General features: G+C 43.9%; 1 protein-coding gene across 4 annotated transcripts in view; it reads right to left on the bottom strand.

Moving 5' to 3' along the window:
- The window catches only part of LOC105498227 (activating transcription factor 6), a 243,691-nt gene that overhangs the window by 29,087 nt on the left and 188,777 nt on the right, over positions 1-25,827 (bottom strand). For 3 of the 4 annotated variants that reach the window (XM_024798090.2, XM_071082106.1, XM_071082113.1), the window contains one exon: positions 10,617-15,944. The exons of the other annotated variant lie outside the window; for it this stretch is intronic. In XM_024798090.2, the coding sequence (XP_024653858.2) occupies positions 15,736-15,944 (209 nt within the window). In that variant the 3' untranslated portion in view covers positions 10,617-15,735. Of the gene's footprint in view, positions 1-10,616; positions 15,945-25,827 lie in introns of those variants that run through there. 4 annotated transcript variants of the gene reach the window in all.

A 25,827-nucleotide genomic window follows, 5' to 3' on the forward strand; every position in this document is an offset into this window, starting at 1 on the left:
ACAAACAAAAACCAAAAAACAAAACCAGATGTCCACTAAAAACATTTCCACTAATATATTTGAAATATGATTCAATTTTCCAAAGTTCAGTTTATATACAACTCTTTGTTTAACTGAATTTCTCTTTTCCTCCTACCTGCTGGAAAGTTTAAGGTTCATAGCAAGCATGTAGGATGTCGATGGTGTCCATGTTGCCTTTGCCTCTCTCCTGGTTCTATTTTATGTCTTTTGTTTTGTTTTGTTTTTTTAATGTTCCTTTATCTCTAGTTTGCTGCCTTGGTGTATGCTGTGACTTTTCTTTTTTTTTTTTTTTCTGGAATAAGGCAGAATATAAATGAGCAGATTATCTGTGACTATTCAGAAATGCCTTATGGTGTAAAGCAAGGTTTGTCTGTGCTGTGAGTTTTCCCACTGGAAGGGCTTGCAGTCTGGAAGCCAACAGTGACAAAGATGTCGTCGTGGCACGGAATCCCTGGAGTTCTCTACTTTTAAAGCTTTCCCAGAGTGATTAGATGCAGACAAATTGCATCAAACTTTTACTGCATAGTATTCCTATGGTTAGGGAAATGCAATTTGACCCATGGTAAGACAAGCCAGTTGAGAGAGAGAGAGAGAGAGAGAATGAACAAGAACAAAGGGAGGTTGGCTGAGGAAGCCTGGGGCTGGGCCCTGCTCTGGGGTTATTTTCCATGTGACCTCAGCTGAGCTCTCTTTCTGGAGGATCCTGCCTGGTTCTGGAGCACCAAGGAAAATTCGGCAGTGCCTGAGGGAGTTAAAGTGCGGCCAACAGCAGCAGGTGCCAGGAAAGGGCTGGAAAACGCTGGTGAACTTCCCAGAGTCACACAGCAACTTCAGTTATGGTTTGGAGAGGAAAGTCTGGGTTGGAAAGGAAAGTCTGGGGTTGGAGAGAAAAGCGGGAGGTCTGCCAGCTGCCCTCAGAAGAACCCCAGCTCCACCCACCAACCTCTGTGATAAGCTGGCTTTCCCCCCTGAGCCCAGAGGCTAGGAGAGGCCCAAGGGTTGTGCGCTTATCAAGGATGTCTTGGTTGTGGAGATCGGAAACCCACTCAGCCTGGTTCAAAGAGAAGCTAGCTGTAAGAGTGCCCCAGGCAGTCCCACAGATACTCAGTGAGGCTTCACGCTCCTCTCAGGGACCGGGACAGGAAATTCAGGAACCCTGTCAATCCTCCCAAAGTGCTCAGGGCCCTCAGAGCACTCTCTCACTCCTGCTTAGCAGCAGCACAAGGAGCCTCCCCAAGCTGCCCCAGCTCAAGCATCCACGACTCACTGTCCCCCTCAGACTCCCTGAGGGGCTCAGCTCATCTGTCCATGCTGAGCATGTGGACTGACCATATCCACCCCTCGTCCAGCCAGCTGTGTAGGAGGAACGGGCCGTGTAGACCCCTAGGCTCATAGGAGGGCTCAATACATGTGGATCCCATTGGGAAGTGTCAACACTGGTTCTTCCTCTAGTTGAAGGGCCACTGAGAGGACCCACAAGAGCTTCAGGGTCCAGATGGACTCCTGTCGAGAGCACGGTGGGAGGGATTCCTGCACTCCAGGGCCACTGGGCTCAAGGACTCTGAGGACACGAGGTATGTTTTGGTCACTGAAGAAGAGCAATGCTCTATGACTTCCAAAGAAACAGACTCACTTTGCAGGCTGACACCCACGTAGCTCCTCCTAGGGACCTCCTCCAGCATGACTCTCTTGAGACAGATCTAACCAAGTTCAAGGAACCATGTGAGCCCTCAGAGGGTTATTCGACACCGATTTCACATTGAAGTGATTTCACATTGAAGTGGTACTTGAACGCAGAAAGTCGTCTACCCACCAGCTTTACTCCCACCGGGGCCCAAGAGGCCTTTGCCAGGAGGCTGCACTGGCTCCTGTCTCTTCCCTGCCTGTGCTCAAGCTGTTCTCACCCCTGCCATGACTGGACAGGCATCCTTTCCCAGTCACCACCTGATTGACCTCTCCCCCTCCCTTAGGCCTTAACCAAAGCCCACCTCCCGCAGGAAGGCCCCAGTCCCATCCTCTCCTCCCCCTTCTTGTCCCTTGGGCCTCCGCACCTGTGTCTTAGCCTGCTTGACATCTGGCCGCCTCCCAGCTACTCACGCCTGTGTGTGCTTTCCTCCCTAGCCTGGTTGCTGGAGGACATCTCTGTGCCCTGTCACAGCACGGCCAGGAGAGCAGAGGGGCTAAGGGCTGATGTGGGCTGCCACCAGAGAGCTCCACTTCTGGTCACACAGAAGGACTTCTGACCCTTCAACAGCCCCTGGAACCCACCAGGGCCCAGTGGCCCCTAGGTCACCCTGCCCCTCTCTTCCAGCAGTGGAATTCCCCTCCACCCACGAAAGACCCTGGCCCTGCGCTGACTCCCTCACCTCACAATGGCCACTTCTGTTATGGAGCGGCCATACCCTGCTGTGGCGCATTTTCAGAACAGAAAGGGCCTTCACTGGTACGCCCTTGGGGTTACGGCATTCCTGCAGAACGCACTGGCCTATTCTCCGCAGCTCTGCAGGAGACAGGACCCTGGATACCCAGGGTGAGCCCCACCCTAACTTCTCTCCTCTCTCTTGAAAGAGAAGGGCCAGTAGCTGGTGCTGACCCCAGGCTCTGTCGCCTTTCTCACTCTAAGGAAGCCAGTCCACATTTTGTTCCTCTGTGAGGCCATGCCATTGGTCAGGATGGACATGAAGCAGTGCAGAGAGAAGGGAGTTCAGTCAGGCAGTGAGGAGCGGAGGCCCCAGGCCTCTCTTCCGCAGGAAACTGCTGTCTGGAGGCATGCACGGCGGCTCTCTGCTGTGGGGCGCAAAGCATTGTCCTGCGAATCCCCAGAGCACCTGAAACCTAGCTGGCAGGACAGCCTGGGGAGATGACAGTCAGGGAGAGAGGACAGTCTGGGGGGAGAGGACAGTCTGAGGGACAGGACAGTCTGAGGGACAGGACAGTCTGAGGGAGAGGACAGTCCAGGTGGAAAGGACAGGATAGTCTGAGGGAGAGGACAGTCTGAGGGAGAGGACAGTCTGAGGGAGAGGACAGTCTTGGGGGAGAGGACAGTCTGAGGGAGAGGACAGTCTGAGGGAGAGGACAGTCTGAGGGAGAGGACAGTCTGAGGGAGAGGACAGTCTGAAGGAGAGGACAGTCTTGGGGGAGAGGACAGTCCAGTGTAGGAGGACAGTCCAGGGGGAGAGGAAAGTCCATGGGGAGAGGACAGTCTCGGGGAGAGACTGTCTGAGGGAGAGGACAGTCTGAAGGAGAGGACACTCCGGGGTAAGAGGACAATCTGAGGGAGAGGACAGTCCTTGGGGAGAGGACAGTTCAGGGGAAAGGACAGTTTGGGGAGGGAGGGTAGTCATGGGGGGAGGACAGTCCAGGGGGAGAGAGCAGTCCAGGGGAGGGGACAGGACAGTCTGAGGGAGGGGACATTCTGCGTGGGAGGGCAGTCGTGGGGGGAGAGGGCAGTTGTAGGGGGAGCGGACAGTCCTGGGGAGAGGACAGTCTGGGGGAGAGGACAGCCTCAGCCCAGGTGTCGAGGGGCCTGCCATGCCGCAGAAGAGTGAAACTGGCTGGTAGATACAGTCAGCATCGTGAAGCACTTGATGTTGACGTTAGCTTTGAGTAAGTCCAAAAGGTTCACCTATCTTGACACTGTCAGGAAAACAGTTCCGCTGGTGGGGAGCACTGATCGCAGGCTGGGCTGGTGAGGGTCTTCATACCTGCTGCACCCTTCGCTGTCCCACTAGTGAAGATGGGACCTGCCTGCCCACTCCCAGGGCACACTGGGAAGCAGAGGGGCCATATCACGGGCTGGTATTTTGACTTTGCTGATGGCTTGTCATAGCAGGTGGGTTATAATCACACCCCCTTGTGAGCCGTCTCCTGATTTTGTACAAAGTTGGAGTCAAATCTTTCCTCTAGGAATTTAAGAACCTGTATAATTTTTCTTGGTTTTGTCTTCAAAGCTTTTTGTGTTCCCTCTGTGACTCAATATTTGGATGTCTCTCCCTGAGAGAAGCCATCAGAGTGAGATCTAAGATTCAGGCTGGTGCCAGCCTTAGAGACGGGGGAGCCGCCTCCACCCCAGCAGTCACGGAGCCAGAGGCCTGCAACCCAACTCACCTGCCTGTCCCTGGGGCACTGCCCCTCAGCTGCCATGGCAGCACAAGCCCAACAGGGAGATTTCAAAGAGGGAGGGTCTGGCTTTCCAGCCACAGACCCAGAGCGCCTTTCTCTAGGAACTCTGCAAAGTCTGGAGGGGAGAGAACCTTCAGGACGCAAGGGAATGAACACATAGGCAAACTGCAGTGTCTTTTCCCTTGCCTGAGGGCTGTTGTAAGAAGGGGTGCACTCCGCCTCCCACTGGCCCAAGAGCCTGAAGTGCAGTGGCTTTGGCTGGCCCGCTGTTTGTGTGCTATTCTCTCCCTCCTGATTTACCGTTTCTTCTGTTGCTTCAGGCTTCTTCTGGGTCAGCAGTTATCCTCTTCCCCCATTCCTCACCCAACCCAAACCTTCTCTCCTTTCCTTTGCAGTTCTTTTCACGTCTTTCTGTTTCTGTTTTTGTTTTTCCAGTTCCCTGAGGTCTGGGAGCAGACTCTCCCTCTTGTTCTCTCTGCGCCAGGGCCTCCCCCCACCACTCCTCTCCTCTCTCTCTCTTCTCCTCCCCCTCTGTCCCTCTTCTCCCGGCTCCCTCTCCTTCCAAGAATATGCCATTTCCCAAAAAGTTCCATTTTCACAGCCATGGTTATTTTCATGCATTTCCCCGTTCTAACATCGCAGAGGAATGTCTGACATCATCTCCACAAGTGAATCCAGCACTTTCCAGCCCCCACCCCTACCTCTCTCCCCTCCTTTCTTTCCCAGCTGTTTGCTAGGTTTGGACTTTCATTATCTAAACGCATTTTCTTTTTCTTGTTCCAGGGACCCTACTCCACCCTCAACCTCTAGGATGATGTCGCTCCATAAACATCAGAACTAGGCCGCGAAAGACAGCGTTCATTGGTTCCCGAGCTTTTCTGCACATTAGAATCACCTGGGGAAATGTTCACACTCCTATGCCCAGGTCACACCCTGTACCAATTCAGTGAGAATGTCGGGGTGGGAGCCAGGCACCAGTATTTTTTAAAGGTCCCCAGGTGGTTTCAAAGTGTAGCAAAGTTTGAGAACCACCAAGCTAGGACTGAAGTGAAGGGGGTTCCAGCCTTTAGCCAACTCTGCCATGGAGCCTGGGGCACACACCTTGTCTTCAGAGCTGTGAAGGAGGGGCCAGGAGCATTCTCTCTGGGGTGCCCCTGCCCAGCGCTGGGCGTTCTCCCAGCCACCCAGTGAAGACCTGCTCCAGGTCCCACAGCAAAGGGTGCTGGTTCAAAGCAGGGGCTCCCAGGAGTTCAGTGCCCAGGAGAGCCGTGGACTTGTGGGGGAGCAAGCAGCCGGTTCTGCCTCTCGTCCTGGATGTAGCCCCCGAGCCTGGATGGTGGCTGACTCGACTGAGTGCGTGCATCTGATTCCTTAATCAATTCTTTTTTTCTTTTTCTTTTTGCATAGGGTGCAGTAGCTAGTGCAGTGTGACAAATACCAGTCTATCATGCACATTCCTGGAAGGGCAGTGTATATTTGTGGCTTTCTAAATGCTCAATAATTCAATGAAATCCTGATTTAGCCTAAAATGCCCAAACCACCATGTCCCAAGCACACTATATCCACAGGCCTGATTCAGGCCCTTCAGCTGGGAGTGCAGCTACCCAGGGCAGCAGCAGCAGCAGGAATGGAGGCTGTAGATACTGAAGATGTAACGCCTGTGGACTTCCAAAAAGGCAGCACACACACACAATTTTTTTTTCTTTTAACGGAGACAGAGTCTAGCTAGCTCTGTCACACAGGCTGGAGTGCAGTGGCATGATCTCGGCTCACTGAAACCTCTGCCTCCCAGGCTCACGCAATTCTCCTGCCTCAGCCTCCCAAGTAGTGGGAATTACAGGTGCGCACCACCAAGCCCGGCTAATTTTTGTATTTAAGTAGAGACGGGGTTTCACCATGTTGGCCAGGCTGGTCTCGAACTCCTGACTTCAGGTGATCCTGATATTCCCACCCACCCCAACAATAGCAGCCGGGGGAAGATTCCTCTCTGGCCGGAGTCTGGATCTTCCCATCCTCCAGCCTTGCTGACAGGGAACTACACGGGTGTTTCTCAGGCCCCTCTCAGAGTCCTCTGGGGGGCTTGCTGAAACACAGGGTACTAGGCCCAGCCTTGGAGTCTGACTCAATGGGTCTGGGATGGGGCCAGGAAAGTTGCATTTCTAACAAGTTTTGAGGTGCTGCTGCAGTCTCAGGGCCCCACTTGCAGACTTGCTGGTTTACATCCTCTTTCCAGGCCCATTTCTAATATGCCACAGACTGAAGTCAGAGGAAAAAGCAATAGGATGAAATGAAAAGGGGAAGAGGAAAACTAATGATGCCTTGTCTTTTAAGGGAAGGCAGGGATCTCTGTTGTTTCCCTTGCAGTCCTGCCTCAGCATTGAGCATCGCACATCCTGCAACTTCTGTGCCCTGTGAATATCCGCATAGGGTGCGGTAGCCAGTGCAATGTGACAAATGCCAGTCTATCATACACACTCCTGAAAGGACAGTATATATTTGTGGCTTTCTAAATGCTCAATAATTCAACGAAATCCTGATTTAGCCTAAAATGCCCAAACCACCATGTCCCAAGCACACTATATCCACAGCACTACTGGAGAAAAAAATCAAATTCAAGACATAAGTAGGGTTCCTGCTCTTCTGGAGCTCACTGTCCCACAGGGATGATAAATGTTTAACCGGTAATTGCAAAGGCGATGAGAGTCAGGAAAGGAGAAGTATGAGATGCTGCTATGGCGACAAAAACAATCTTTCTATGAGTGGCCTTTTCCTTCTTTGGACTGTTCGTGCCCTGCCGACTTGTGCCGGATGATAAATACTGGGAAGACGGAATCAGCCCCAACCGTGCTGCTACTTGCAATGTGCTTCTAGTTGTGCTCCCTTAAGTGGTGACCTGTAGAGCCATTTAAAACAAGAGATTAAGTGTTTCAGCATCTTTCCTGCTCCTATTGTCTAAATTAAGATGAATTTCCAGCTCCCCCAAGCTGGCAATTTGATGGAAACAGCCTAGCTGGATGTGTGGCTTTCTAAATGTTGAATTGTAATTGTTGCTGTAATTCTGTCTTCCTAAAGGCTGCCAGGCTGAAAGGGGCAACGTGTTGATCTGATGTGAACGAGTGGCTTAGCAGAAGAGAATTCCAGCAGCACCAGGAAACCAGAGACAATATGGCGAAATGGATTGTTTGATGTCCTGGGGCCAGCAGCCAAGTGAGTGGGTGAGATCTTGGCTCATGACAAATATGCTGGCCATGAACTTCCCACCCCCAAACTCTCCTGAGAGCAGCTTGTGTCCAACTGAACTTTCTTTTTCAGGCTGACCAGAAATCTTACCCTCGCCTGGAAATGGTCTTTACTCTTCTGTGGGGACAGAAGGGTGACCACCGAGTCCCATGGAAGAGACATCACTCATGTCTCTAGACATGTGAAGGACACGTCAAGGATGTTGTCTAGTTCATCATCTACATGGTTTCCCACAGCTCCATGATAGATGTCAGAACTTCACACAACACTTAGAACTGGTGGCAAAGGTTTAAATTCCAGGGCCATTGCCTCTAGCCCACTATGAAGAAATGCAGCCCAAGAATCGAAGCTCCATGAGGTGCTCAGGCAATGGAGATAACCTCGGAGGCTTCAGAAGTCAAGCAGGACACCTAGGGAAGGAGCATCTGAGATGGCTTTTGAGGCTCTCAGTTCTTCCTTTGTACCCAGTTGATGTTTGCAGAAATATGGACCATACTGTAAATAATTGGCAACAGTATTTTCTGTTAGCCTGGCAAGGTCCCCCTTCTAAATGGATACAGCTTTTAGGACTGACACTGCTGCACTCAATCTTATAAGATGATCCATTTATTAATATGGTGTGTTGTATTTATTTTAAAGATATGTCCTTCACTTCTGAAACAAACCATTTCAATTCTGAGTCTGCAGATTAGTGATCTCTTACATAAGCATCTCTATTTCATAGTCCAGCATCCACATCAGCAGTTACATCTGCAACGGAAACTTTCTATAGAAGTAGAACTTGTAATCACAAGGCAGACGGTGGATACATCCTGGGATGGAGCTGGATGCCACACTTGGGTGGGCTCTTGGGTATGAGTAGAGTAGGAGAGTTGGGAGAGCCTAGGATCTTCAATTATGGAGGAACCAGCTTGTATCCACTCCACTGGGTAACTCATCCAAGATGGAGACAAGGACTGAGGTCTAGAAGAATTGGTGCAGCAGCCCAGCATGGGCTATGCATGCAGCCAGCATTGAGTAATGCCTTCTGAGTCACTCACAGAAAACCCTTGGGTACTGCTGGACCTGGCCTCTTAGCAACTCTCCCTCTTTCCTGAACATGCCTCAACACCCTGGTTGCCCGTGTTGTGTGGCTTGATTTCTTCCTCGCTCATTTGTCTCTTTATGACTTCAAAGGATGAACCACAATGTAGCATAGTAGAAAGAATGTGGCTTTAAAATCATGACAGACTTAATTTCAAATCTCAACTCTGCTATGTATTAGTTGTGAGATCCTGGGCAAGTTTTTAATCTCTTGTGACTATTTCTTCATCTGTAATTCACAGACATGGGTATTAATATTATTATGTCGATGATGAAGGCTTGCTGCAAAGCTCAAATGAGCTAATGCTTGTAAAGTCTTAGCATGATGCCTGGAAGGTTAAGTCTTCAATAAGCATCAGCTCCTACTATGAACTGAACCAAGAGCAGGGTTCTCTTTAGGCATTTGTACAGATCACGCTGAATGAATGTGATGGAGTGAAATATGCTATAGGTTTCCTATGGTGAGCAAAATATTGGAAGGGATTTAAATCTCTACCAAAATTGGACCAGTTAGGTAAATTACAGGGTAAATGCTAAAGAAACCCTCTACTTGTGATACCATGTATTATATAAACCAAATGTCATTTGTGGTTACCCTTTGAGATTCAAAAATTGACTTGAACCATATCCCACATAGAGTGAGAAGTCCCAGGGGGACAATGCCATAAAGATTGAGGGTGGGGGGTGGGGGTTGAAGCAGTTTTTATTGCCCTGTTTCACCTGACATCCACTGACACTTCAGTGTATGAATTATCTTGCTGTGCTGTCTTTTTCTTCACTAGTTATACCACATTGAGTCCCACCCTCAGTCTCTCACTCCCAAGGCAACATTGATACAAAACTGTGTATCTGCTTTTACTGAAGAGTTGGGGGCAATGAAGAGGATTTGCATTTCAGCACCACAGTTTGTAAAAGTCCTTTGCCCTCCCGCCACCAGGAGTCTTTTCACGACACTCCCCTCAGGGTCTTTAGCCTCCAGCCCTATTGCTTGGTCCCATTCCTTTTTTCTGCTGTCAACTCTCTAACCTCCAATCTCTGCTAACTTTCTCTGCAGAAGAGGTGATTTGAGGTTGGTCTCCTTCTAGATGGCGGGGCGGGGGGAGGGGGGTCTCATTTTCTAAATAAGTCCATTAAAGTATCTTCTGAAACAAATGTAGTTTTGCCTCTCAGAGAACCCTGATGTTATTGTCATTTTGTAATTTATGTATATGGCTCCATGGGCTGACTGTGAGCTCTTTTAGGGCATGAACTTATGCCAGATCTATGTATCAGGAGGTGGAATAATATAGTGGTGAATAATTCACATAATTGGCTGGGCCCAAATATTGGGTCCACTATTTTTTATTTTTATTTTGAGACAGGGTCTCACTCTGTCACCCAGGCGGGAGTGCAGTGGTGTGATCTCGGTTCATTGCAACCTCCACCTCCTGGGTTCAAGTGATCCTCCCACTTCAGCTCCCCATGTAGCTTGTAGCTGGGATTACAGGCACCCGCCACCATGCCTGGCTAATTTTTGTATTTTTTGTAGAGACAAGGTTTCACCATTTTGCTCGGCTGGTCTCAAACTCCTGAGCTCAGGTGATCCACCTGCCTTGGCCTCCCAGAGTGCTAGGATTACAGGCGTGAGTCACTGCAGCTGACCAGCTCCATTACTTATTAATAACCATCTTACAAAATAGGATGTAGAGAAGATTGAAATGATATAGTTAAACCAGTGTCAGAGGCATTCATTGGGTGTTCAGCAAATGCCTGCATTAATTACTCCTGGACGGATCCCTTGCTGTCAGTCTGCAGTGACTAGTTTCAAGTGTGGTGGCATTTGCCATTGCAAGCTGGGAAGGGGCCTTTGGTGAGGACAAAATGCGTGACTGAGTAACCCAGTTTCCTGAAGACATAGAAAGATAAAATATGGGTTTTTAGATTTTTTTTCCTTGATAAGATTGTAGTTTGAATATCTGGACACTTAAATAAAGGAAATTTTTACTTAATTAGGCTTGGGAGAAGAGTGGAAAATAGTTCAACAGTTTCATCTTAACAGTAACACAAGCCACAAAGCCTTTTCAGGTTTCCTTTCTCATTACTAATCCCCCAACACTGAAGATTCATTTGGGGGCTTTTTTCTCTCTTTCTACAAACAGAATAAAACAAGGTAAGTTTAAAAATTCTTTATTTGAATTTTAGAGAAATAACAGGTATTATATTATAAAGACTTGCTTGAAAGTATGAAATAGTCTGTTGTTATTATTCCTTTAGGTTTTGCAAACCAACATCATTATTAAGGGAGAGAATGGTACATCTCTCCTCCTCATCTTTAACACGTTCTTCAGTTGGCATGGGTACAACCTGAGCAAAAAGATCCTGGTGAAATGGTATCTCTGACATTCCCTCCTCAGTTCTAATGGCTCCATGGATGAAGCCCTACTGGACTTAGACCAGCCATACTTGCCAAAGTGGTAACAGGAAACCAGTGCCTCAAAGGCTAGTAGTGCATAGTAGTTTTCATCTAAAGCTCTGTTTCCCCATCATCTCCTCTGTCCTGGTGACTGGCCTGGAAATTATGGCAAGTATGGGTTAAAATGGACCAATATACAATTGCTGTGAAAGTCAACCTGCTAATCTCTAGCTGGGATTAACATAAAGGGGATATGCCAAGCCTCCTGGTTTATTCAACTTCATTGAGAGCAAACAGCACAACAGTGTTGTTTGTTGGCCTTGGCAAATGATAAACTATGATTTATTTACTCCTTAGTTACCAAGCCTAATATAATTAAAAGTATTTTAGTGTGCTAAATCTCTAATGCTTAAAGTTAGCAAACCAATATGTTGAGAATGGCACCCACTGTGTGACAGTGGCTGGCCATGACATGGATTCATACGTAAGATCAAATTTCCTAATCAGATACCTTTGTCATTCTTCTTTGCATAAATTCGATTGCATCTAATAACACAGATATTAGAACAAACTGCCGAAAGTTCTAGTCTTACCCAAAATAAACTGTTTTAAGCTTAGTCATTAAAAAGATAAGAACAGAACACACTTTACTTTCTTTTTTTTAGGTAGGAGAAAACTGCTTTTCTTTTACAAGCATAGTTCCTTTTGGATTCTGGCAACATCTTTTTGGATAGTCCAGTATTATTTCCTAGAAAATTAAAAATCAATCCCAGTCCCTGTGGGTGGAAGGAAATGGGAATATTCACTTCCAAATGTTATTAGGGGTGGGAATGAACATTTCTTATATTTCATTCTCTATCTTTTAGGCTTTATTCTTGTTTTTAAAAGTTATAATTGGTATTCATATTAGCAGCAACAATCCTAATTTCTGTAAGTTAAAACGACTCAGGACTGATGAAAATAACATTTTTGGTAAGGAATATGGAGTCCACAGGTGGTAATAAGTGTTTATCAATTTTGGCAATTAACAATCTTATTTAAGAGGTTAATTGGTATGAAATAGCCAATAGTTAATTGGTATGAAATAGCAAATAGCCAATGAAAAGATCTCAGTTGGCTGAAGGAAGCTGAGTCAGCCCATTAGTATGCCGTGGAAAGAGGGCTTTCATGGCTGGAAAATTTCCCATGACTTCAGAGTGAAAGGGGGCATCGGATCCAGCTCTAGCTCTTCAGGCTGTGAAAGCAAAAGTGGTTACTTCTAATATGTTGTTGAAAGTGAAAGTCACTTTGAAACTTTGCAATGTGTCAGAAAGTCAAATACAATTACAAGTTTTTCCTGTAATACATTTCTGTCAAGTTTCACAACCTGAGCTTAGTAAAATGGCAAGAATCAAAAAATAGTAGGAAAGTGGCAAAGAGCTTGAGAGTTTTCCAGTTTTAACGATGCTAAATGCTGCCACGGCAGTCTCACCAGCCTCTTGCTGCGGTGACTACCGGGGAATACACACTGGGGAGGAAGGTTCAGGCCAAGAGGATTTAATCAGGATGATGTTTGTTTAAAAAATGATTTGAAAAATCAATTTGAATCCCAAGTTCCTTGTCTGTTTCTAAATTTGCTTGGAACACTTAAGAATGACTCACATAACACTGCTTTCAAATACCTCCATGTCTACTTCTTACTGGCAAGAAATGGCAAAGAAATGCCAGTTTTGTGCTGGAACTTGTAGTCATTTTTTTTTTTTTTAATTAGATGATGCTCTGAGTTTTATAATTATGGTCTGAGTTTTATATTTATGGGGGATTTTTTACTTGTGAAAACACAAATCTCACCCAAAACTCAATGTGAAATTTCTGTACTACAAGCATGGCAAACAACAGATTTGTTTCAAGGTTGATCCTTTCACATTGACTCCTAACTTTGGAGTTAGTTTACACTAACACTCTAACGAAGCTGTGTCCCTGTACTGCTGGACATAAGTCAACCCCAAAGGGACAAGCTCCTAACATCTGACTCAGTAGTTAACATAGGAAACATCCACTTACTTCCATTAAGCCTTAAAAATTTGGGACTTGCAGAAAGACTGTTCTTATCAGCCTCCACCATTACTTCTCGAGACTGCATTATTGTTAGCCCAAAGAGTACAAAATCATCTAATAACAGGAGGACCTGCCTCCTCCATGAGTTTATCTAATTGTCTCATAAGCTTGCAAAATCCCATTTAAAATTTAATAAATAAAAAATACACATATTACCCATAATTTCTGGCTGCAACCCCCAAAAGGCAATCCCACCCAAAAAAAAAAAAAATTAATCTGGCATGGCAACTTCTCATTTCCTAAAGGGCCTTGTGCATACAAACATTAAAATAAAAACTACAATTGTGCCTAGGGATTCATTATAGCTTTGCCAGCAATTTAGAAAGTAGATTGCTTCTTTGCATTTGTCAATTTCCTTTCACTCATTTCCTAAAACTCTACCCTTAGGAGAATCCTGTTCCCTCATCTCAAAGATCCATTCAAGAATAGGCAATGACAAAGAGCGGAAGGGCTAGTGAGACAGAAAAGAAGGCAAAGCTCCCAGGCTGCTCTGGGCGGCACCTCACAGGCACCCCTAGTTCTGTGGCAGGGCTGCCGGCCTGCTACCACCTTCCTGCTCTTCAGTGGAGACTCCCTCCCAACCGCTACCCACCTTTTCACCTGGAAGACAGGGACTAACGTTGGTGAATATGACATAACCAAAATCTTCCATCTGAGGAGTTGGTAAAATGATCACAGAAAAAGCTGGGAATCGAGAGATGAAGTAAAAGTGAAGCGCTAAGAAGAAGGCCACGAGATAGGTCCTTCTCCTGTGATTCTACATCACGGAGAGGAGGGAAACTCTATTTATAATCACCCCACACAAACCAGGTTTACACTGACCATGATACCGTATGACAGTTCCAGCAAATGAGCAGCTTGGGGATGACTACGTTGCCACTGTCTACTAGCCATGGTCACAGCCTCTGGTGTGGCTAATTCATATTACAGTAATAGGAAGGGGCAGGGGCAGGAGAAATATCCCACGATAAGACTGCCCAGTTACCTGAAGGTCTTCTGGGCATTTGCCTTATATTCCTTGGCACCCATTAGAAGAATGGTCCCCAGGGAAAATGGTTCTTGTCTGAAAATCACCCAGGATAGCCAAATCTAAGGGAAGTGCTGCACTGACTTAAAAATGTTTGTAATGTGCAAAAAGAGGAAGGTTAATTAGCACTTTTCAAACTCCAGAATCCCAGGTAATACAACAATAAAGCCCTTCTTTTCCCTGCTCACAAAAGTTGAACTGATTTCCTTGGAAAGCATTTAACTAGCTTGGACAAAGAGGCACCAGTACAGAGAGTTAGAAGTGCTGATGGTTCTGTAAAATTATTTAGGAGCCAGGCCTAATTTCACAGGCAGAAAACTAACTAGCTATGTATAATCCTTGAGAGGTTGCTATAATTTCTCTTTCCCTTTCTTGCAAGCAAGAAGAGAAATTGATTGCTATAGTGTGGAACAAGAATAAATCTGACAAAGGCAAGTCAATGGGGGTAAGAAACAGTGTTTGTAGATGAGTTACACCAAAAAATGGAGAAGTTTTGTAGGAGAGGGAGGAAGACTCACTTTAGAAACTGAAGGCAGAACATTAGAGAGGACATCACTGTCTCAGATCCATTTCTATGAATTTATCAAATGAAACATAATTGTCTACTATGGTGAAAAAAGAGGCATAGTACAGTAAAAATGAACACAACTTTTTTTTTTTTTTTAACCATGGGAGGACAAAAGATTTAATTCCTTCACTGTCTTTTCATTCGAGAAAGTGAAAATCATTGCCATATTATGGGATACACTCCCTCAGCAGGAATCCACATTCAGTAATCAGGATTGTTTTAAGGAGCAAATACTTGTCAATTCTCCAGTGAAAAAGCTTTTGTCTTGTTTAAGTCTAAAGTTACTTCCATGTTCCTCAGCTGATTTTGGTATAATTTCAATAGAAGAATGAATGAAAATGAAAGCTTTGTCCTGTGGTCCATGAGGACCTATATCAGATTAGTAAAGAGAAAATATAAGTATGTGTGCTAATACTTAGTGGCCTAGAGTCCTCAAAATAAACAATAGCTGTGGCTTTAATCTCATACTGCAATCACATCAAACTTTCTATCTTTTAAACATGTGTATTAATAGAGCTATCTCCTCTCTTCGAACCCCACACTCCCTGACCCCCTTTGTTTAGGTGTGAGCCACAAATCCTAAGTAAAGATAAACTTTACCAACTGGGAGTTTTTCCTTTAGAAAGCTCCCAATTGTTTTGACTGTTTTTGGAGTGGTTTTGGCTGTTTTGGTTTTGAAATGTGTTTTCTCAAATAAGCACAATATCCAGAATGAGTTTGCATTAAATGAATGAAAAATCGAATCAGTGGAAACCATTTGAACATGCATGTGCGGCATAGCTTTAAATAAAATTCATTTTATGAATCAGTAAGTGAAATGGCAAAAAGGAGAGGTGGATATTATTTGAAAGAAGATGACTGTTTAAACACAAAACCAACACAGAGGGAAGAGAGGTTTAGAAAGGTACAGAAAAAAAAATCTACACCAGGTAACACCAGAGGATGCAGGGCTACATTTGTCACTGAAGAAACATTGTTCTTTTGTGTCTAAATTCCAGTGCTTTCCAAATAGATGGGAAGATGATGAAAAATGGAGCAGCTTCTTTTATTTCTTCTTCTTTCCTCCTTGAATTCTAGTACGAGACAGTTCTCTGCCTGCCACCAAGGCAGAAAGCAGCACTTCGCTCACCTGCTCTTCAGCCTGGCAGGGTCCCACGCTCAGTTTTCCAGCATAGCTGCAGGGTGCTATTGTAATGACTCAGGGATGGTGCTGACAGCGTGGGCTGCCTCTGTGGCTGCGGGAGGGGAGCCAAAGAAGGTGTTGGTTTGATTCCTCTGCTGATCTCGGAGGTAAGGAGGAACTGATGAGCTTTTGATGTGGAGGATCCTGGTGTCCATCACCTGACAGTCAATCTGCATCATCACTTCGTAGTCCTGCCCATTGATCACATTCTCTGCAGGCAGGAATACACACAAAGAATAAATATTCAATAGAATGTGCATCTCTGCCATAAGCTTTAGCCCCAGAAAGACAGAAATGTGTTTTAAGCCTGTGAACTGTCAATAAACTCTCAAGGGTACAGAGGGACTCTCAGTCACTAAGCAGAGCTACAGGTGGGCAGGGTGCCAGGATGGCCTGTCCTCTCCCAATTCTAGCTCCCAAACAACCTCCATTGACTAAACAAGGGCTAAAGCAACTGCCAGGGTTAATAACGCCACAGAGCATCTGTCCACAGACATCGTATATCTTGCATGCTTTCCGTGCAGTGTATTACTCTGGTTACAGCAACTGGAACAGAAGGGGTTTTTAGTGGGGAATACAGAGAATTCCTAAGTCCTCTTTCCTGCCTTCAACAATGGAAAGAAACAACTGTCAAAAGGACCAGCATTCCATGGGAATGGTAAGGAGACACTGGCCAAGTGTGCTTAGCTCCTATTCATCAGTAATATTTCTGACTTCATTAAGACACTTCCAACTACGAATGTAAAGGTTTGCCATTAGGAGCGCGAGGTACAGTGAAAACTGACAAGTTATAGACATCCGACAATTATGCTCTTTTCCAGAGATCACTTCTCTTCCATATTGAGGAGATCTTTATTTCCAGAGTTCCTGATTCCAGGCACAAAGTGTCAAGTACAATTCCAACATGGAATTAAAGGGAGTCTATAGAACTGGCAGGTAAGCTAGAGAGTGTGTGCAGAGGGAACGGGAAAACCATGCGGAGCCATGCTTTCTACATAAGGGGCAACTCATTATCATGAGTTTAAATACACACACAGACTATATTCCACTCCTACTTCCTACGAGGATAAAAGCTCTTGATTTTAGGGAGAGGACCAAATTACTCTCTGATTTGTAATTCTGGGTGGTCATTTTCCAACTTGTAGTCAATGAAACTTAGACATAAAACTGATGAGAAAATTATAAATAGATAATATTTTTCAAGCCCAGCTGAATAATCACAGCAATACAGTAAAAAGATGTGTGAACATGGAAGAATTCTGAGTAGGTAACAAGGCATCAGAGTTTGGCATTTTCATCTATGAATCCAGAGCGGGGTGTGGGGCTGGGGAAGAACTACTGGCCACAGCCTAGTTCTGTACTGCCTTTCTACGAAGATGACACACAGCCAACCAATGATTTTTAAAATTAAACGTTTGGATTTTTCAAGAGAAAGAATTGAATTTAAATGTAGAATTATTTCTATTCTACTTTTTTAAAAAAAAATTTTTAACTTTGACACTGAGCATGCCAAGCATTACAAATCTGGAGGAAGAAAATCCAAAGTCTGACATTTGATCTTCAGATTCCATTGTTACGTACAGGACAACTACGCTGTGGAGCTTGTCACTTAGGGAGCTAAAACAGGACTTTGGAGATCATCTAGTCCAGGGTGTCCTAAATTTGGGTCTAATTTATAGACTTCAGGGAGTCTGTAAGTTCCCTGAAATCATATGCAAAGTTTTGTGTGTGCATGTTTTTGGAGAGAGGGGCCATCAGATTCTGAATGGGGTCTGTGGCCCCCAAAAGTTAAAAATTACTAGACAGTTCTAATCTACCAATTCTAAGTGCCTTGAGCAGATGATATATTCTATTTTAAATCCAACAGAATACATAATTCCTCCACTTCTGTTGGTCACTCATTTGTTCCAATGTTTAAAATAGTCTTCATTGGTGATAAATTTCCCATTACCAGTCTTGAAAATCTCTTCCATTATAGTTGAAGTTAATTTCCTTCTTTCCCAGCCTCAGCAGGGATGAAGAACAGCTGGTTGCTGCTATGTATTAACTAACCCTACCTATTCTTTAAGACCACTGTTACGGAAGCTTAACTCCAATTTCACAAGTACGGCTGCTTTGCAATGGCTATTACTTATCTTTACAGAAATAAATTTGAAAGTCTATAAGTTAGCCAATGTTTCTTATCACAGTGTTTTCCAAAAAGTAGGAGATGAAAGAAATCTTGTTAATGTGCTTGGAGTCATTTCATTTAGGACGCGTGACTAAGTTCAGATTTCAAGGCGCCACACCAGTCATTTCCTTTTGGAACCATAGTCCCTCTCTCCCCATTTTAGAAAAACTGAAGGGCTGTGTGTGTGTGTGTGTGTGTGTGTGTGTGTGTGTGTGTGTGTGTGTGTGTACGCGCATGCACTGTGGAAGACCAAATAATGGAAAACACATGTATCAGAGACATGCAATACACATTACTAATTTTTACTGGTTTCCTGGATTAACTCAGAATCCAGATGACAGTTTAAGATCAAGACCAAGTTCTCTAATACAGCCCAAACCACCTGCAGAAGTCATTAGAGCCCATGTGCCTGTTATAGTTTAAACTGATAACTGGGGTTTTTTAAAGCTTTAAATATGAAGAAGAGATGGAAAACCTGGGAATATAAGCTCAGATGCTTTGAGGAACATGTAAAGCTGTGATCTGATTCCAAGACTCAGGAGTTCCTAGCCATGGTTGGAATGGCAATGTCATCTTAAGCCCAACCAGAAGGAGACTCAGGCTAGGTTTGGTCTAGGTGGCTTTAAAATGGGATCTCTTCCTCACACTCTTCTTCTGAAGGTAACAAATTCTGGACCAAGGAAACTATCAGCATTGCTAGAAGACGACTCTACCAGATAGCATGTGAATGCCTGAAGCTGAAGTCAGGAAGCTCCTTGACAAGTTGGATAGTTCAGCGTTTGGGGTAACATGCCATTAGGAGTCCCAACATAGCCACACCTCTATAAAGGATAAAGGAGTCACAGCAACATTCTCTGGTCTACTCTATGAGACATTATAAAAAGGTTCTTTGGGTGGCTTAGTACTAACACCCTTGGACAGTTAGTGAGGCAATCTCATCATTACTGATGAGGCTTTAATGATTTTAATTAAAGGAGGACACAATTTTAACAAAATTAAAGGAGGGCCACCAGCTTGTGGTAACTCACGGTCTTCGCAGGTCCCTCCCCTGGGTGGCTGGGCATCTGTTTATACAGTACGCACCCAGGAGCAGCAGAGAGCCCCCAAAACTCCTCTTAATCGTGGCAGATGAAGCTCCTGCTACCCTTTACTTTAAGGCTTTGAGTTCCGGCCACCCCTGGGAAGAAAGGCACCTTCAATCATTGCCTACAATTTGCCCGTCAGGGTGAATAAAAATTATCAGATCAAGTTTTAACTGCGGAAACAGAGAAGACTCTGGCTTAGATGGGAAGGAAAGGAAGGTCTCCTGAAGGAAAACACAGGCAGGGATGTGAAACACTGAGGATGGACCACACCCTTTCATTAAGGACCAGGTCTTCACTGCTAATATGCAGGGCTCTAGTAAAGAGAAAGCAGTAAAATCATGGGTTTTATGACAAAACAGAACATGGTCAACATTAGATCAGCGAGTTGTGAGAGCTGAGTTATGTGCAAAGACTGATGAACCATTTTTGTAAATGTAAATTTAACGAAAAAAGACCATGACTTATTTAGGAAAAATAGAACCAAATGGAATAGTACTGGAGTGAAAACGTTAAAGGTTCACTCTTCCATCAGCACACATTTGGGCACTGCACAAATGGTTCAAATCTTATGTTCTGGGCTTTCTGAGTAAACAAGAATGAGATAAACACTGAACTGAGTCAGGAAAAGGGTATAAAATATGATTAATTCAAATTCAAAATTAATCAGGCAAATAAAAAGGAAAGAGCTAAATGGCTTCAAACATGAGCAGTAAACTATGATTCTGAATGCCCAGAAGGGTTGGAGAAGCCAGAAAAAGTGTCTGGACATTGGAGGTGGAAAAACTCTAGGCAATGTGGACTTTCAAACAACCTGTTAACATGCAATAACTGAATTAAGCATGGCCTGCCAAGAGACTGTTAGCTGGGAGATGACTAACACACAAGCCAGAACCTTGACCATAAACAATTAAATATCTAAAAATTTCACACAAAGTTTAATATTAAAAAGTGGTAAGACTTCACCAGTACTTTGCAAAGAAGCATAAATCATGAGATTTCTATTCAGAATCAAACACTAATCCTAAAAAGAGGCAGCTTTCTCTGTGCAAAGTAGGCTGGTGACAGGTAGTGCTGCTGAATATGTGCCTGAATCCCCTGGGGTGTGGGATACGCATGTGTGGGGCATGGAAGGTAAATAAATATCCACTCACACATGGACCATGACAGACAACTTCAAAAAAAAAAAAGAAAGAAAGAAAGAAAGAAAGAAAGAAAGAAAGAAAGAAAGAAAGAAAGAAAGGAAAAACAAGGGAGGTGGGAATATAATGAACAAGGAAATGGCAGAATGCCATGTTTTTACTGTGGTTTCTAAGAACTTCCCTAAGTTAACTCTACTATGCCATTCTTTTTTTTTTTTTTTTTTTTTGAGACGGAGTCTCATTGTCTCCCAGGCTGGAGTGCAGTGGCACGATTTCGGCTCACTGCAAGCTCCACCTCCCGGGTTCACGCCATTCTCCTGCCTCAGCCTCCCAAGTAGCTGGGACTACAGGCACCCGCCACCATGTCTGGCTAATTTTTTGTATTTTTAGTAGAGACAGGGTTTCACCATGTTAGCCAGGATGGTCTCGATCTCCTGACCTCGTGATCCACCCACCTCGGCCTCCCAAAGTGCTAGGATTACAGGCGTGAGCCACCGCGCCCAGCCAGCCATTCTTACCTCTAATTTTCAATCTGAGTCCTGGTTTTGACCATCCCTACACACCATGCACTGCATTTCTGTTAGTATTTTTTTCCTCTGCTTGGCAAACAAACAAACCCCTTCCTTTCCTGCTCTTTTCTGCCCAGTCTAGTTTTCTACTTAGTTCAATTCTGTTAATTCTCTGAGGCCCACTTCTTCTTAGAAACCTTCCATGGGAACTCCAGTATTGATCTTTTCCCTTATAACCAATTTATAAATGTTCCATTTAATTGAATAATGTTAAAATACCTTTAGAAATGAAGTTTGGCTCCCTTAAGAAGTGGCTGGCAAAAATTGAGGTGGGGTGAAATTGAAGCTGGTAGGGGAGGGTGGTAAAACTAGAGCCCCTCACTCATAAGTGGGAAGAACGCTGAGTGAGTAACAGTCAAACCGCAGATGGGGTAAGTGCTTTCAAACTGAAAAATCTTTCTGGAGTCTTAAGGGAAAACACATGCATGGGGCAAAGAGCTTCTAGCCACCACTATGTATTCCTTTTGCTGAAATAAATTAAAAACAGTTCCTCTGACAGGAGAGATGTAGGATGGGAAGTGTCCAAAGGCAGGGAGGGGAAAAAAGAGAGAGCATGGGTTTGACTGTGACAGAGCAGAATTTGTTCACTGTGATAAGGGTATTGTGGACACTGGGCAATGAGGATTCAGATAAGGAGAGCTTGTCTAGTTAGATGATCTATAATGATGTCACAGAACAAATGTATGGGCCTCACTAGAACAGTGTATGTAAAAACCACCAACCTTCCAGGGCACTCTAAGTGGTCATGATGATTGAAGGGTATTACTAAAATTTAGTGAGCAGGGGCCAGGGCTGCTGGCTGTTCTGTGACACACAGGGATAGTCCCATATGACAACTGTTCTGTATCTCATATAATTCATGCAGGTTAAAAAGAAATTTGATTATTACTAAATTAGTCTAGAAGCTCACTGTTTTACAATTAAATATAAAGTACTTTTACATGGGTTTAATATACCCTAAATTTCCAGGAATGAAACTACTGAATAATAATTTACTTAAGAAACACTTCGTGTTTCTGTGTGCTAAACACTGCTCATCTAATTCTTGTAACAAGCTCCTAAATGAGGAAGAATTATTATTATTCCTATTTTGTAGATGAGGAAATGAAACATGGAGACATCATGTGACTAGCCTCTCAGCTGGCAAACGGCCGGAGAGATTCAAACGTAAGCAGTATGGTTTCAGAATCCATTCTCACCACCATTCCACTTTTCTGGGAGTATTGTTTTTGTCTGAATTCAATCAAGAATTGTGTATCATTTCAGAAAATCACATCACCTATGGTCAAAGACGCTCTTGATATCTGGGTCACCATCAAGAACACCTGGATCAGTCCATATTTGTTACATTCACAGTGACAGTGCAGATCAGTGTAAGCATCTGACTTGTTCACTGTCTCCTAATGCAATAGAAGCATTATGATATATTATATATATGTATATATATAATGCCTGAACATGAAATATTCATTAATTCAACAAACATTTAGTGAATTCCTACCACGTGACAGGCACTGGGGGACACAGTAGTGAACAAAACAGAAAAAAAAATCCTGTCCTCATGGAGCTTAATTCTTATAAAAAAAAGAGTGAGAGGGTGGATATAGAAAATAAAGAAAATCAGTTAAGTGTAGAGAATGATGAATAAGTGTTATGGGGGGAAAAAAGCATGGAAGGTGATTAGGGAGTGAGTGTGGAGAGTAGCTTGCAGTTTTAAGTGCGGGGACCACGGGAGGACCCTCTGAGAAGGTGACCTCTAAAGACCCAAGGAGGCAAAGGGAGAAGAGTTGCACACACAGGTCTGAGTTTCCAGGAGGACATTTTAGTGGAGAGGACTGGCAAGCAGTAAGAAATTGGGGTGAGGACTGATACTCTGCAGAGAAAACAGGGCTAGAACCTGTAGGTTTGGGAGTTATCTGTAGAAAAGAGATAGATGGAACCCTGGGGCCATAGGGTATCACTCTTGGGGAGAGAATGCTGGGAACACTTGTGTTAAGAAGGAGGGGTATAATGGGAAAAGAGAAGGTTGTGGTTCCATCAGCTAATTGGGAGAGCACTTCTAACTGAGAAACCACACTCAATTTGTGACCTTCACTAATTCATTCAACAATTATATGAGCACTGATTATAGACTGGTAATGGCCAGGTACTGTTACAGACTCATAAAGATTTAGATTTTGAATCCAAATTAGACAGAGGGAGGATTGCCTAAAGGAAAATGGACACCACAAAATGGATCCACAAAACCGTAGTCAACATTTGCTGAGTGGCTTAAGAAACTGGGAGGAATTACAGAAGATGAGTTTTTTTCCCTTGTGCAGCTTACTAAAGTTCTGTGAAAGCAGAAATTACATCTAAAATACTGGTAAACCATCAAGCAAATGCATTTCCTTAGGTCTTCTCTTATGACCAAAACTCTAGTAGCACCCCCAAATCATATCTGCTCTTTTCCTTCATAGTGTCTGTTACAAAGTGTAATTAAACTTTGGCTTATTTGCTTATTTAATAATGTGTGTCACCCCCACTAGATTATCCACTCCATAAATTCAGGGAGAACATCTGTTTTGTTCACCACTACATACCAAAGCTAGCACAGTGCCTGGCACCCAGCAGATGATGAAAATATAGAACACAACCTTCAGTACTGAGAAGGCTGTTCTCTAATACTTGCTAGTCAAGTCATCAAGAAATCCTTTGCTTTCTGAGAATTCAACCATTCTTGGCTCCAACTTGAGAAAGTGCCATCCCAGAATAGTTCCAGAAATGGTGGTTTTCTGGATTTCTAATATCCTCAAATACAAATTTAGACAATACTTTGTTAGGACTTTGTCCCTAAAACACAAAGTCACTTCTCTTCAACCTCAAGCTTATCTTTTGAATTCATAACCATCAACGATTCTTTGAAAGGTGACCCGATGACATTTCTCCCCTGGGAAATTTAGCAGCCTATGCTACAGAGGTCTAAGCTATATATGATCAAGTTCCTATAATATTTTCAATCAAGTTTAGCTCCCCTAGGGCTTTTGATAGTCTTCTAGGACTATTTCAGGAAATCTGGCTAATTCCATTAAAGTTCAGAGACTAATGGTACCAGATTTGCTTTTCACTGGACCTGGCTACTCTTTTCAAAAAATGCTGCCCACAACTGTGGGAGGCTTCTCCGTTAGATCACATAAAAGAGTACCCTTTCATCGATCTCAAACACTTCCTGAAATACCATTAAAAAGAATATGACTAACAAAATTATTATTCATTTTCTTCAAATTGAGTTTCTAGACTACCAAACTGACATCTGATTACGTAGTTACAATTAGTGCCTCAAAAACAGAAAACAAGTGAACTTCAGGTATGTGTACAAAGGGGCCCATGAGAAGACCGGGTTGGGGTAAAAAATCATTTTGAAGGCTGAGTGAACTAGCCCTGGAACCTGATTTACTGTCCTAAACACAGCTTGGAGGTTTAGCCTGGGGTCGTCAGCCAACATGAGGAATGGCCTATTACTTTCTGGCTTCTAATAATTAAATCACTGGTACCACGTACTAGAAAACTGTTTTATGTCACAATCTGAAATTCAAGACCCATAAAAACTAAACCAATGTTCAGAAGCACGTCCCTATAACATCTAGTAACCACGAAATAACTACCCTGAAGACAGATTAAGGACCAAACCTCTGCAATTACTACCCGTTAGGCCAAAGAGTACTCTTTCTTCTGAAAAACTATGGCTCTTTAATTGCATTTAAAATCAAGAGATGGGAATTACATGTTCTTCTCAGAGTATCAAAATGGCATTCTCTGCAATATCTCTGCCCATTGTGTTGGACAGGCTCAGCTTCTACAAGGAATCACTGAATTCAAATTCTAGAGCCTGAAGGGACTTTAAAGGATAAGAGGACTGATACTACCAAATTACTCTCTGCCTATTAAAAAGTCTGGCACACGTTTTACTGATAAAATGGAATCTTAAAATATTTTCGATAGTTGTCACACAACACTACGAATATTCAGGGGAAAAATGTATTCAAAGGCTAGAATAACTGCCTTAAGTTAAAATGATTGAGATCTGACATGACATTATAATTTTAGACCAAATTATAAACAGAATTCTCTTATATGCAGTCAGAAAGCAGTCTGTATAACATTGAAGACAACTGTTCTTCAAATTTGTGTTTTCATAGGAGGGAGTGTCTCTTCCTGCTATGATTTGGATATTTGTCCCTCCAAATCTCATGTTGAAATTTGATCTCTAATGTTGGAGGTGGGGCTTAAGGGGAGGTATTTGGGTCATGGGACTGATCTCTCATGAAGAGGTTAATGTCCTCCCTCAGGGGTGAGCGAGTTCTTGATTTATTAGTTCCCATGGGAGCTGGTTGTTTAAAAAAGTCGGGTATCTTCCCTCTTTCTCTTGCTGCTTCTCTTATCATGTGATTTCTGTACACACAGGCTCCCCTTCACCTTCTGGCCATGAATAGAGGCAGCCTGAGGCCCTCACCAAAAACAGATGCTGGCACTATGCTTCTTGTACAGCCTGCAGAACTGTGAGCTAAATAAACCTCTTGTCTTTATATATTACCCAGCCTCAGGTATTCCTTTAAAGGAACACAAAACAGACTTACTACCATACCCACACAGGTAATAAAGCCTGTTGGAGGACAAAGAAACAGGTTGGACACCCCCATTACCAAACTCCTGAGGCCTCTCAGACACATCTACTTCTGTGCCTCAATTCAACTCAGACACACTCCTAGCAGTAATCACACTAGAATATCAGTTCCTGATGGGCAGGCATTTTTATCTGTTTATTCACCACTGAATCCCTAGTCCTTGACACACAGAAGGCACTCAATAAATATGTTTTGGAATAAATGAATGAATGAGGCCTTTGTTGTGTAGAAATGGTCCCATAGGAGGCTGATTTAAAGAGGGTGTGGGTGTCAGTGACCTCCTCTGCTAAACTCAAGAAACTGAGCTAAGCAAGAATTAGCATAAGTCAGCTGCCTCAGGAGAGACACGTTGTCCCATAGATTCAGTTTTTAACTAGATAATTCCTTTCCCCTCCAAAACAGGGTGAGAGTGGGGTTGAATACAGGGTGGAGACCAGGCTTACAAGTCAATGTATGAAACATTATTT

The sequence above is a fragment of the Macaca nemestrina genome, chromosome 1 (assembly GCF_043159975.1).
Source record: "Macaca nemestrina isolate mMacNem1 chromosome 1, mMacNem.hap1, whole genome shotgun sequence".
Classification (NCBI taxonomy): Eukaryota; Metazoa; Chordata; class Mammalia; order Primates; family Cercopithecidae; genus Macaca; species Macaca nemestrina.